Here is a 13717-nt window from a genome sequence, read left to right as displayed (position 1 = left end):
TCATAATCTGAATACTATCAACCACCTTGACTTAACTGTCATTCAAAGAAAAGGCTCAACATCTATTGAAGACTGATTCCATATTGGAAAAAAAATAATCACCTCTTGGGATGGTGTTGCAGATTAGGATTACCTAGGAGAGGTCATGAGGGGATGTTCTGTGGTCGTGCTATGTTCTATGACCTAGATAGAGGATTTGGGTACACACATGTATGAATTAATAAACTCATTGATGATACACTTAAGAAATATTCATTTCTCTGTGGCTGTTCATTGTATGAGTCTGTAAATTTTACTGAGTGTGTAAAAATTTTCATAATAAAATGATGAGGGAAAGAATTGATGAGAGCCTGGCCAGCATGGCTCAGCGGTTGAGCATCGACCTATGATCCAGGAAATCAAGATTTGATTCCCGGGCACATGCCTGGGTTGTGGTTTCGATCCCCAGGAGGGGGCGTGCAGAAGGCAGCTGATCAATGACTCTCTCATCATTGATGTTTCTCTCTCTCTCCCTCCCTCTCTCTGAATCAATAAAACTATGTTAAAACAATAACAAAAAAGAATTGATAAGAGACAGAGCCAGTAAGCACAGGAAGGAATAGCACCGTGAGAGTGAGAAAGGAGACTGCATCAGAGGAGGCCCAGCCTGGGAAAGGAAGGACTGAGGGACACACATGAGCTTAGCTGTCATTAAACACTTGAAAGGCTTTTCTGTGGAAGGCGGCTGCATTTTATCTTGTTTAGATACAGTCGGTTGTACTACACTCAACAGTGTTTTTATTCTGACTTTTTAACTTTTTATTTTAAAACACTCTCAAAATTACAGAAAAGTTGCAAAAACAATACAGAAATTTTTCTGAACCATTTGAAAAACAGGTGCTAATGTGAAGAGCATTCCTGAACACTTTAGTGTGTACTCTCTACAAGCAAGAATATCTTCAGCAATAACATGAACAACCTTCAAATCAGAACGTTAACATAGATAATTTACCACCGGTTCTCAAATTCCATTCAAATTTCTTCAATTCTTATGTCATTTATAGCTCAGAAATTGTGACCATATCATCACTATTCTGGGACTTGGGTATTTAGCAGGACACTGACAGGTTCCATTAGGGACCAGCTTATAAGGCACTTTTCCTTTTTTTTTTTTTTTAATAGCACATAAAATGTACCATCTTAACTATTTTTTATTGCATAGTTAAGTAGTGTTAACTATGTTCATGTTGTTGTGCAACCAATCTTGAGATCTTTAATTTTGCAAAACTGAAACTCTATCCATTAAACAATAACTTTCAATTCCCTCCTTTCAGCCCAGCCCCTGGCAACCACCATTCTACATCTTGACTCTATTAATTTGATTACTCCAGGAACCTCACATAAGTGGAATCATACAGTATTTGTTTTTGTTGGGGTTGGCTTATTTCATTTAGCATAATGTCCCTGAGCTTCATCCATGTTGTAGCATGTATCAGAATTTCCTTCCTTTTTAAAGCTAATATTCCACTATATGTGCAGGCCATATTTTGTTTATCTGCTACTCACCCATCAATGGATACTTAAGTCACTTCTACCTTTTGGCTACTGGGAATAATGCTGCTATGAGTATGTGTATGCAAATATCTCTTTGAGTCCATGTTTTCAATTCTTTTGTTTAAATTCCTAGAAGTGGAATTGCTGGATCACTTGGTAACCTTATTTTTTGTTTGTAAGAAACCACCCTGCTGTTTTCCATAGGAGCTGCATCCTTTTATATTCCCATGAACAGTGCACAAGTCTTCTAATTTCTCTACATCCTTGCCAACATTTATTTTTTTCTTTCCTTTTTTTTTTTGCCTTATTTGGTAGTAGCCACCCTAATAAGTGTGAGATGGTATTTCATTGTGGTTTTGTTTACATTGGAGGTCTTTCTAGACATTGATTTCCAGTGTATTTTCATTGAGATCAGAGAGTATATATGATATAATTTCACTTCTTTTAAGTTTATTTGGATTCGCAAAGTACCATGTTCACCAGAAAAGGATGTGCCTTCTGGAGATGTTGCACATCTGTTATATGAATGTCAATTAAGTGTCCAAATCTCTTATGACTTTACTGTTTTTGCCAGATCATTCCATCAGTAGCTGAGAAAAGGGTGTTATAAATTCATTTTAATTCTTTCCATTTTTGCTTCGTGTGTTTTGAAGCTTTATTGTTGGGCACATATACATTTATAATTATTAGGACTCTCTGGTGAATTAACCCTTTTAACACACAAAAGGTCCCTCTGTACCTGTGGTAATGCTCTTTGTCTTAAACCAACTTCATCTGATACTAAGAGAGCCACAGCAGTTTTCTTAGGCTTACTATTTGTATGGTATATCTTTTTCCCAGCCCTTTGTGTTCAGTATATCTGTGTCTTGCTTTTAAATGGCATCTCTAACAGACAGTATGTAATTGGGTCTTGTTCTACATCCATACTAAGCATTTTTACCATTAAATTGAAGTGTTTTGGGGATTTACTGATATAGTTGAAGTGGTTCTTACAATTTTATGATTAATTTTGTTTGCACATGTGGAATAAATATATTTTGTTTTAGTATAAGAGAAAAGAATACCAGAAACGTTTTCAAGTGAAACTTACTTGCTAGTCAGTCCCAAAGGCTAAAGGGCAAACATGAAACAGAAGAATCAGAGTGTAGAGCTGGAAGAAAGGTCCCAGCTCTTTTTGCTTTTGGCAGCTGGGATGAAGAGAACTTGAGAGGGATCCTGGGAGGGAGGAGAGTCAGGAAGCCACTGATGCCCGTCCCTGCTTTGTCCCCACAGGTGCTAGCTGCCTCACTCACAACCACAAGACTGAACAGAGTTCATCAGCAACTAGCTGCCCCACAGCGATGGAATGCCACACTCTCAGAGAAGTGTCCTCCAGGTACATTCTAATAGTGATCTCCAACCCTTACCCCACTTGTCTCCATGTCCTCCCAGCCCTATGATTTCCAAAGTTCCTGGTTCTTAATCCACAGGTATTTATTTATTTATTAGATGCCTTCTGTGTTCCAGGCACTGTGCTAGTGGAGGGCACGAGGCCCCTGCCCTTCTGGAGCTCTCCTTCTGAGATGATGTCTAGACAGACAGATGAATGTGACAGAGAGATGAGATAGGAACCATGATGATAACTGAGTGATGATGGATGGGACAGAGACTGGGTTGGTGAGGCGTCCCCAGGATGGTGACTTTGATGCAGAGAGCCACTGTCTTTGGTGTAGAGAGCCAGGTACAGTGGTCCTGAGAGGGTTCCCCAGGAACTATGGCCCCAGGGGGCAGGAGCTGAGCTTGTTTGAGCAAAGCTAGGGGGCAGCTGGGATGAGTACAGGGTGAAGTGGTCACAAGGGCAGGTGGGAACAGATCACAAACCCTGGACACTCTGGAGGGGGGCATAGGTTTCACTTTTTGAGTGAGGTATTCAAGAAACTAAAATATCTCAATGTTTTATATTGATTACATGTTGAAATGATACTATGTTGGGTATTTTAGGTTAAAAAATACATAGTTAAAATTAATTGGACCTCTTTTCACCCTTTTAACGTGGCAACTATGAATTTGAATTTTATGTGTAATACATTTCTTTTGGCAGTGCTGGTCTAAGGTATATGAGTGGATTTCCGTTTGGATTCCACCGGTGGTCCCTTAGCTACCACTGCCAGCCTCTAGGAGTCCTGTGGGCATTCACTCACCAGCTTTTCTCTCCATTCCCAGGGTTCTATCTATCAAAACACAGTGGAGATTGTACAACACGCACAGATAATGAGGATTTTACCGATCACTCGAACACCCTCCCTTCTTGCCACCTCTGCTCTATATGCCCTCCAGGTGAAGAACATGTGGAGTCCTTGCCTACATTAGGGTGCTGGACAATGAGATGATTATTGTATCAGACGGGGAGTCAGAAACCTGATTGCCAGCCCAGCGTGGTCTTCATCATACCCCTTTTCACGATATGACTTAAGTCAATAAAATAAGATGAAAACAGAAATTATTTTTATAATGCATGCCACACAGTAGGGACATCTTTTAAACCATCAGATGAAAGTGGTGGGAAAATAACCTGCTCTTGATGGGGGGACTCTATGGCCACAGCATGGAAGATGTGGCTGAGTAGAAACGTGCTGGTTTGGAGCTGGGATGTGGGTCTTGTCCTGGGCCTGACCCCTCTCAGCCCTGTGCCCCCTGGCAAGTGCTCCGCCTTCCTTGGTCTTCACAGTCTAAGGCCCCTCCTCAGGGTTAGGTTTGCAGAAAGTCACTCAAGGGTTCCTCTCCACCCAGGGACTCTCAGATTATACCCCGCCCTTCCTAATCATCCTGTAAGCCAATAGATATTTCCTCTGAAACCTGATGTAATAAGTAATAAATCGTGGTGTTTTCTGTACACCTGGTTACTAGGGACAAGTGAGCAGTGGTTGCCCTTTTTGCGCCTCACACATACTGCTGCAGAAACCAACCCTCAAATCTATGGCAAACTGAGTGAAGCTGAGTGGGAGGGGGTTTGGGTGGTAAAAAAGGGTTGAGGGACCCATGAGGGAAACATCTCCTCAAAACCTTATCCTTTGTCTTCAGATAAAGAAGAAATAGCTCCATGCACGGGGACGAGGAACACCCAGTGTCGATGTAAACCTGGCACTTACCAGGATGAAGATTCTACTGAGTTCTGCCAAAAGTGCAGCCCTAGGTAAGACATGAGTGCCAGGGGGCCCCCAACCACAGAAGCCCCAAGTCTCCTGCACCCCTTTCTCTCTCCTGCTTCCATGCAGCCTGGCCATACCCTCAGGGCTTCCTTGGGCCTGTGGGGTCTCCTGAGCCGGCAGTGGCCCTTTCTTGTCCACTTGCATGTCCTCACGCTGCCCCTTGCAGTGTCCTCTCCCCACCCTCCTCAGCTCCGTTTCCCTCTGGCTGGGCTGACCTTCCCACTGGGCACAGTAGGCTGCTAGGTAGGGCCCATGAGCCTGTCAGTGGCCCATGCAAAGTTTTAGGGTTTTTTTAATATCAGAAGGAAAGAATTGTGTAGAATGCAGCCATGCTTATAATCATCTTTTTTTTTTTTTTTTAAATATATCTTTATTGATTTCAGAGAGAGGAAAGGAGAGAGAGAGAGAGACAGACAGACAGAAACATCAATGATGAGACAGTCACTGGGGATCGAGCCCGCAACCCAGGCATGTGCCTTGACTGGGAATCGAACCCCGATCGCCTGGATCCTAGGTCGACTCTCAACTGCTGAGCCACGCCCGGCCAGGCTATAATCATCTTTTTAACAATTCAATCATAAAATGTTCTTTTTAATATTTTTTGGTGCAGGCATGGGCCCTTGAACACCTAAATGTCCACAGCCAGGTCATAGCAAGACAGAGCCTGTAGGTCCTTCAGGGTTCCCCAAACCCCTGAGCCAGCTCAACCTGTCTTCCCCCAGGGCCCTGATCCCTCAATAAGACTGTGTTTTCCCTCTTATTGGGATTTAGGGACCAGTAGTAATTTGCTCTTCTCTGACCTCCAGTGTGGCTATGATTGGTGGGGACAGTCAACAGGTAGAGGACAGGAGAGTCCTTGTATTGAAGGTTAACCAGAGGGTGAAGCTCAGCTTATGCCCAAAGGGCTCTGACCCTTGCTCTGGAGTGAGATACTTCCTCACTCGGCTCCCCCGCAGCCCAGGGAGGCTCAGCGTGGGCCTTACAGAGGAGGCCCAGCTCCTGAGGGTGCAGCTCTGAACACTTAGCAGGAGCTCTTCGGGCACCAGTGTCAAGCCCAGCTCCCTCCCTAACCCTGCAAGAGGGTGAGGGGACCCATCACACAGACAGGAGAAGGCTGGTTTTTTTCCACCCTCTGGTCAGGGGACACTGGGTGGGAGGTTTGCTCCCTCTTTCTCTTCTTACCTCACAGAACCCTTTCACATCTCCCCTGTGTCTGAACCTAGGTGCCCTGATGGCAAGGTTGAGGCCAAGTCCTGTACGCCCTGGAACGACCTCAAGTGTGTGGACCAAGAATCAGGTACCCAGGCCCATGGGGACGCCCTGGATCCTGGACAGCTGGTGACCACCAGTCTTCCCACAGCTCTCTCTCCCTCCTCAGGCACTCCAGAGTGGGTGATACGCACATTTGTAGTCATAGTTGTGATTGTCCTGGTGTTCGGGCTGGCTGTATTTGTATATTGTCGTCTCAGGAGCTGTATCCTTCAAGGTGAGGCTGGCAGGGGCGATGGGCAGGCGCTGGCACTCTCCGCTGCCTCCCTCACTTCCCGCTTTGTTTCTTCAGACAGAAAGGTCCTTCTCTCTGCCTCCCAAATCCTCTGAGTCTTTCTGGCCTGGCTCTGATCTTGTTCCCTGGGATCACCCCTCCATCTCCCACCTCACCTGCACCTTTGGAGGGCCAGGATCATATTAGTCCCCCTGTCTTGGGGCTGATGGTTGCATCCTCTCCCTGGCCAAGCCTGGGAGGGCAAGCCAGTTCTTCATGTCTTCAGGGCTCCCAGCCAAGGCAGAGACGTAGTCAGTGCCTCAACTGGGTGACAAGAGTCAGGAGAAGGTCAAGGTAGTGTTGTTTTTTTAACAGCTTTGGTCAGAACAGAACCCAACAGAGATTTGATAAGTGTTTCTTTTTACTTCTTTCCCTCTTTTCTTCCCCTTTCTGAGGGTGTCCCAGAGTTGGATTGCCATACCCTGTCACCATACCCAAGGCATCTTGTTCAGTGTCTGTGCCCCAGCCCATACGCTGTGCCAGGCACTGTCCTTGTGGGGGGAGATCCTGCAGAGAGGCCCTCCTCACTGCTAAGGCAGACACCCCTTCTCTTCTAGGTTCTGGAGCGGCCACCATGTGCAGGAACAGAGTGAGTTGGTTTCTCCAGGACCTGGTGGCATAATGCCCTCAGGAACTGCTTCCTGCCCATAATAAGGCCCTGGGTGGGCATGGTCCCATTTTGTCCTGTGCTGCTTTCCCTGGCTCTCTGAAACGGCCTGGGCCCTTGGGCTGACTAAGAGAACAGCTGGCCTGCTGAGTAGCCCAAAGGCTCGGTACCGGTCCTGAGCCCTATCCTTCCTGCGGCTTGTGACACCCACACCTACAGCTGTGGATTCTGGGCTGTGGGAGTGTCAGGCAGGTGTGCTGAACCCCCTTAGCACAGCATCAGGGTCCTGGTGCCAATAGCAAAGTCCTGGATGTGCTGAGCCTGTGCCAGCCTGAGGAGAGGGATAGCCGTGGGAGGGGTGGAGCAGTGGAACTTACCGTGCTCCCTGAGACTCTTTAGGGAGCCTAGGTGTGGACTCCTGAGTCAGCTCTTTGCCTTCCCAAGGTCTTTTTTTGGTGCTCACATGCCCCAAGAGGGCCTGAGGCTCTGGACAATGCCTGCAACATGGCCCTGAGCAACGGAGATTTGCTACCTACGCTGGCCTCTGAAGAGGAACTGGAACACCAGGAGCATGCAGAGCTGGCAGGTGTCATGGTAGAGTCCCCAGGAGAAACAGAGCATCTGCTGGTGAGTGGGTGACAGCCAGGCCTGGCCCTGGCCTTTCTGATTGTTAGAAACAGGGAAAGGCCAGTGCTGGTCAGGTTTGCTGTCCGGGGGAAGTGGTGGTAAAGGGAGATCAGGACCTGAAGGGGAAGGGGCTGCACATGCAGGGAGCTGTCAGCTCTATGGACTGTCTGGGTCTTCTTATCCGTCCAGTTGTCACTCTATCTTAGAGTCTGAAATAGGCAAGCACAGAATGGGCATCCCCGTCTTTGTTGAATGATTGAATGAGGGCTGCAAATAGTCTACTGTGTAGTTGTAAAATAATTTAGTAAGCTGTTCCTCGTAACAATAGGAACATCAGTTTTTTATTACAAAATTATTATTACATTGAACCTATATGAAAATAAATCTGAGCCTAGATATCTAATCGCATGTGTATGGTGGCATTTAGAAGTAGAATTTCTGGGTAAACTTGTAGGAATGTTCTTTAACTGTATGCGCATATATGCGTGCATACAATTTTGGTTCGTATGTCAGTTCATCAGTTTTAATATGACATTGAATGGTAAATATGTAGGAACATTTAAATTTTTTATTCCTCATAAGCTTAGAAAGTCATTCCCCTTAACATAAGATGAAATTCACTAATTTGTTAGTTTTAAAATTTTATGATGATTTTTGGCATATAGCAATGTTATCCAAATGGAATTGATTTTGTGACATGATGTGACATGAGTATCTGAATTGTTCTGAGTCACTGTCTCTTTCCTCCAACCCCATTTCACAACTGATTCGTTTCCCTCTGCTTTTGGCTGCTCCTTTATCTAATGTGAAATGTTTAGGAAGACACAGATCTCTTTCCACCTTGAATGTCCTTTTCTGTATCTACAGTATGCTTTATTTAATTATTTATTTTAGTACTCACCCAAGGATATTTTTCCTCATTGATTTTTCCAGAGAGTGTGGAGTGGAGGGAAGAGGGAGAGAGAGAGAAACATCGATGTGAGAGAGACACATCGATTGGTTTCTTCCCGCACTCGCCTGACTGGGGTCGAGCCTACAGCCGAGGTACATGCCCTTAACCGGGAATCGAACCCGGGACCCTTTGGTCTGTAGGCCAGTGCTCTAACCACTTAGCCAAACCAGTGAGGCCTACAGTATGCTCTTTTTAAATAAAGAGAAAGTATAAAAGGAAACAAACCAACCAAAAAGGCCAATAATCCCTCAATCTTGATTAATCACATTTCACATTTTTTGAAGTAGTACCTACCCACAGTGAGAAAAAGTGAATAGTACAGAAAGATTCTGTACTCGGGGAGTAGTGGGAGCTTCCTGCAGTCTTCCTCCAGCCCCCTCACCCTTTTCATTTCATTGAGAGACCATTCTTCGTGATTCTTTGCTGAAATCTTTGTGCATATGTCATCCATGTACAATACTCTACCAAATGAAACTTTTTAATATGTCTCAATATCTGAGAGTGCACATACCTCCTCCTCACCTTGCCAAAATTTATTATTTCTACCCAGATAGAATTTAGAATTATTTTTAAAGATTTTTCTCTCCCCTCCCCCCTTCCACAAAAGTCATTGGAACTTCTTTTTATATTACCTTACATTAGTCCAGGAAGAATTGAGATCTTACAATATTCAATATTTTTCTTATCAAAGAAGATAGCATTTCAGGTCAGGGGTTTTATTATGACTCAATTAAGGTTTGTGTTTTTCTTCAGATTAATGATTCCTATTTCTAGTAAAAGCTGTGTCTTTTTTATGGGTTTTGCTACCCTTACTGGTTGGATTTCATTGCAATTCTGTTTTCTAATGTATTGTTTTTAGTGTGTTTATTAACATTCATCAAGACATGCATTATTTTTGAGTAATGTAGTTTAAACCATAGGGTCTTAAAGATATTTAATCACATCTAAAATAATGATTATTTCTGCCCCCTTCCACCAGTCCTGCCTCCTTTTTTGTTTCCAGAACTTACAGTGTTCAGAGGTGCTTAGAGAAGGCACTTGTTCTGATCTTGATTTGATTTCATTGGGAGGGCCTTCAGTGCTTCCCCCTAAGGAATGATGTGGACTCCTATTTTCATAGAGAAAATCTTATCATTATCAACGCAGCCCCCTATTTTTGAGGTTTGTTTTGAAAGATCAGAATTCATGTTTAATTTTACAAAATGCCTTTTCAGTCTCCATGGAGACAATCTGATAGTTTCACTTCCTTATTTTAGATTATTGATATGGTACATTATTACTGATCGAAGCACCTTCAGATTCGTGAAAGAAGCCTTACTTAGATTTTGCAAAGTGCCCTCATATATATTCCTTGAGTCATATACACACCTGGGAGGGAGTGACTGTTTCCTGGTGGGGTGTGTAGACTAGAAGGGGCAGGAGGCGGCTGTGCTGAGTGGTGAGAATTGTTCCATGTCTTGATTGGGTGATGGTTGCTCAGGTGTATACAGTTTTCAGAGCTGGAACAAACACTCAAGGAGCATATTACCCCAGGGAACATGGGCCTCCTTGAGCACACAAGCACACAGTCTGTGAGAGGCATAGCAAGGAGGTTCCTCTTTGTCTCTATAGAGACCAGGAGGGAAGGTGGCTGCCCCTGGTCACAGTTGGCTGATTGTCAGGCTCACTTATGGAATCCAGGACTCCTGATGAACCAAGGGGGTTTTCTGCTCTATTTTACAGAGACCAGCAGGCACGGATGGGTCTCAGATGAGAAGGGGGCTACTGGTTCCAGCAAATGACAAAGATCCCGTAGAAAGTGAGTGATTTGTTGGGGGATGTGGAGCAGTGTCCTAACTGCTGTCCCATAGCTGTTAGGGCAGTACAGAGCCAGGGATGCTGGAAACAGGGGGGCCTATGTTGATTGTCTCTGGACCATCAGTTTTCAGGACACTAAAGCCCCTCCCCCACCTTTCTCCCTCCACTGCCTTCCTCCCACTGCACACCATCCCATCCCATCACGAGTGTTCTGTATCTCCCTGTCCTTCCCTCCACCGCCTTCCCCCTTCCCTTGTTCAGGGCAAGGTTCACCACAGTGAGGGCACCTAAGGGGCTAGTGCTGTCCAGCAGGGCACCACTAGCCCCAGGAGACTTATGAGCTCCTGACCTGTAGCTAGGCCAAATTTAAAGAGCTGTAATTATAAACTACAGATCAGATTTCAAATACTAGTAGGAATATAAAATATCCCACTGAAAATTTGTTACTGATTGCATGTAAATATAATAACATGCAAATGTAAATGTATGTACTGAGTTAGTACCAGATAGTATTAAAGTTAATATCACCTGTTCCTTTTTATTTTCTTCAGTTCAGCTATTAGAAAAATATAAATAAGTATTCCTGGCTCACCTTATATTTCTGTGGGTTGGTGGTATGCAGTGTATTCCACACACATCACATTTAATCCTCAGTACAGTCTCATGAAATGGGTGGAATTTGCCCTGTCTTACGGGTTAAATTCTTGCCCAGAGTCTGTTGGTCTCCGTCTCACTCTGCCAGTTTGGTGGGTGAAGCCGAGCTGGGTGTGAAGCCAGAGATTGTCCCCCCTCCAGGCACTGGTGCAGATGTGGCAGCCCCCCTGGACCTTACTCAGGATAAGTGCAGGTTCCCTCCTCTGAGGGCCTGTTGCACCACAGTCTGTCCCACCCTCTGTCTCCTATCACATAGTGCTCTCCCTTCCCTTGATCTCCATCTCCCCTCCCAGGTGGGCTATTGGCCTCCCCTTAGGGCAAAATTCTGTTGACTTTGAATTCAGAAAGTGCCATGAGAGTAGGTGAGGCCCAGACCGTTTGGCCTGATTCTCTGCCAATGGGAAGCAGGTAAGGGACGCAGAGATCAGGTAACCAGCAGGGGGCACCCGTACCTCGCCTAATTGTCTCTGGCTTTCCCCCATCTAGGCCTGAGGCACTTCTTCGATGACTTCTCAAACATGATTCCCTTTAATTCCTGGAACCCACTCATGAGGTCGATGGGCCTCACGGACAATGATATCTGTGTGGCCAGAGCACGAACCACGGACCAGAAGGAAGCCTTGTATGAAATGCTGATGACCTGGGTCAACACCAGGGGGCGAGATGCCTCAGTCAACACCCTGCTGGATGCCTTGGAAAGACTGGGGAACAGAAATGCAAAGGAGAGGATTTGCGACCACCTGGTGAAATCTGGAAAGTATGTCTATGAAGTAGGTGAGGCAGCTTCTGTGGTTTCCTAGTGAAAAGACTCTCTTTAGGAGACCAGAGCTTTCCTAGCTTACCTTTTCTCCTCAAAAGGGGTGTAAAACTGCACACTACCCTGGACGAAGCTACCAGTACTGGAACAGTATTTGAAGTTCTGTAATCCAAAAGCGTACAGCTCTTGAGATGTCCTACAACTTTTTCAATGTTTGTTGTTTTCTATGGATATTTATATGTTTATGTGAACTGAAAGTTATTTTAGTTGTGGTATTTTTTCATTTTTAATAGACCTGCACTTTTTTTGTTGCCGTATTGTAAAACCAATGTTGCTGTATGCCCATTTATTTATGACTGTGATATGCATCTGTGAAAGCTTATTCTTGTATTATTATTTATTAATTGTATTACTTTCCATACTCACAACTCAGCTATGGATATGGGTGATGAGGGTGGGAGGCACACCAGATACATTCTGTCATATGCCATTTCAGGTCATATTAGTGACCTTCAGCCCCATCAATCAGGTTTCAGCTTAGTTGTCTCTGTTAGTGAACTTAAGTGTCCATCTAAAGTAGGGGTGGGGAACCTTTTTTCTTCCAAGGGCCATTTGGATATTTATAACATCATTCTCAGGTCATACAAAATTATCGGACTTAAAATATTAGCCTGCTATATTTGGTCAAACACTTAGTTGAATTTATTGAATTTCGAGTCCTGCCTGCAGTTGCCTTGGCAGGGCCTTTTTGTTTTATATCACGTCCAAATAGCACTTGGCACATAAGAGGTACTTACTGTTTCATTAGTGGTTAGATATTTTTCCATGCTTCTCTCCAGTGGAAGATGCCACCTTCGAAGGAAATATCAAACAATGCAAAGACCACTGTTTACAAAATACTCATGTATTTATGAATTCATGACCAAATCAAATATGAAACCTTATATAAAAAGTGTGGGTTGTGCCTGGCTGGCGTGGCTCAGCTGTTGAGCATCAACCTATGATCCAGGAGATCCCAGTTTGATTCCCAGTTCTCGGACTCAACCCCCAGTAGGGGGCGTGCAGGAGGCAGCTCATCAATGACTCATCATTGATGTTTCTCTCTCTCTGAAATAAATTAAAGACATTAAAAAAAAAAAAGTGTGGGTTTTCTTCCCTCCGCACCCTCCTATTCTCTTCTGGAACAGCTCTGAGTGACGTGAGGAGTACAGGGCTGTGTATTGCTGTGGGACTCGCTCCTTTCTCCCATGATACCTTCAGACTTGCCCCACATGGCCCGGTTTCCTGCTCTAACTGGATTTCCAAGTGTCAGGGCCATGAGGGACTGGAATTATAGCCTCTCCATGCCCTTCTCCCTGGGAGACAGACCCCAGTCCTGGCCTGGCTCCCCCACAGCTTCCCAGGTGGTGTCTGTGGGTTACACCTGGGACTACTGGGCTCCCCCATGGTGCAGACCATCTCTGACAGAGCAGTTGGGATGGGGTGGTGGGTCCCTGAGGGCTGAGCTGGCCCTGGTTGCTGGGGTGGATTTGTGGTCCCTCCCCTGTGGGCTTCCTGCACCTTCTGGGTCACCTTCACTTTCTCCCCACACTGGCCCATGGCTCCAACCCTGCAAGCTCCCCTCCCCTTGGACGTTAGTTCCTGGAAGACCCTGTGGCTCCTCCTGTTTCCAGCTCTAGAACAAAGGTGCTGGGGCAGAGCTGTTCCCACCCTACACTACCCCCTGCCCCTCAGCCTTCCCTGAGGCCATGGACCGGCCAGCAGAGGGCATACCCAGCAGCCACCCTGGAGGAGACTTGCAGGGGAGGCAGCCAGGGCCTTGGGGAAGTTGGGCTCAGACAGCATGGGTCACAGCCGCTCTAGGTCTGCTTCACCTGCCACCTCCTGACTCTTCTTTTGACTAAGACTTAACCTCAAATCTCTAGGTCTTGGCACCACTAAATCGTTACAAAGTCTTCCTTTGTTTCTAAGTTTGCTCTCTCCCAGACCTAATGCCTGACTCTTGGTGGTGGAACCCACTCCAGGGCCCTGGGACCTAAAGCCAGTCCCTCCTTCTCAG

At 45.5% G+C, this 13717-nt stretch overlaps 1 protein-coding gene across 1 annotated transcript; it reads left to right on the top strand.

Moving 5' to 3' along the window:
• The first annotated feature begins 2656 nt into the window (after positions 1–2656).
• Positions 2657–12746, top strand: LOC107536102 (tumor necrosis factor receptor superfamily member 10A-like). The gene is made up of 10 exons (XM_087816184.1): positions 2657–2677; positions 2806–2908; positions 3736–3849; positions 4594–4705; positions 5945–6018; positions 6082–6207; positions 6822–6853; positions 7316–7498; positions 10173–10248; positions 11388–12746. The coding sequence occupies exons 1-10, from the start codon at positions 2657–2659 to the stop codon at positions 11699–11701; spliced, it is 1155 nt and encodes a 384-aa protein (XP_087672310.1). The 3' UTR covers positions 11702–12746.
• The last annotated feature ends 971 nt before the right edge of the window (positions 12747–13717 follow it).

Source organism: Miniopterus natalensis, chromosome 4 (assembly GCF_054644295.1).
Source record: "Miniopterus natalensis isolate mMinNat1 chromosome 4, mMinNat1.hap1, whole genome shotgun sequence".
NCBI classification, from domain to species: domain Eukaryota; kingdom Metazoa; phylum Chordata; class Mammalia; order Chiroptera; family Miniopteridae; genus Miniopterus; species Miniopterus natalensis.
Note: the sequence above shows the minus strand (reverse complement) of the source record. Positions and strands in the feature narration are given on the sequence as shown.

What these genes read in the sequence shown, in the direction of transcription:
- LOC107536102 (XM_087816184.1), top strand. Translation starts at nt 2,657, where the DNA reads ATGAAACAGAAGAATCAGAGT. An exon ending in TGCCAAAAGTGCAGCCCTAG is followed by an intron (nt 4,706 to 5,944) that starts GTAAGACATGAG and finishes GTCTGAACCTAG; the next exon opens with GTGCCCTGATGGCAAGGTTG. An exon ending in TGACAAAGATCCCGTAGAAA is followed by an intron (nt 10,249 to 11,387) that starts GTGAGTGATTTG and finishes TCCCCCATCTAG; the next exon opens with GCCTGAGGCACTTCTTCGAT.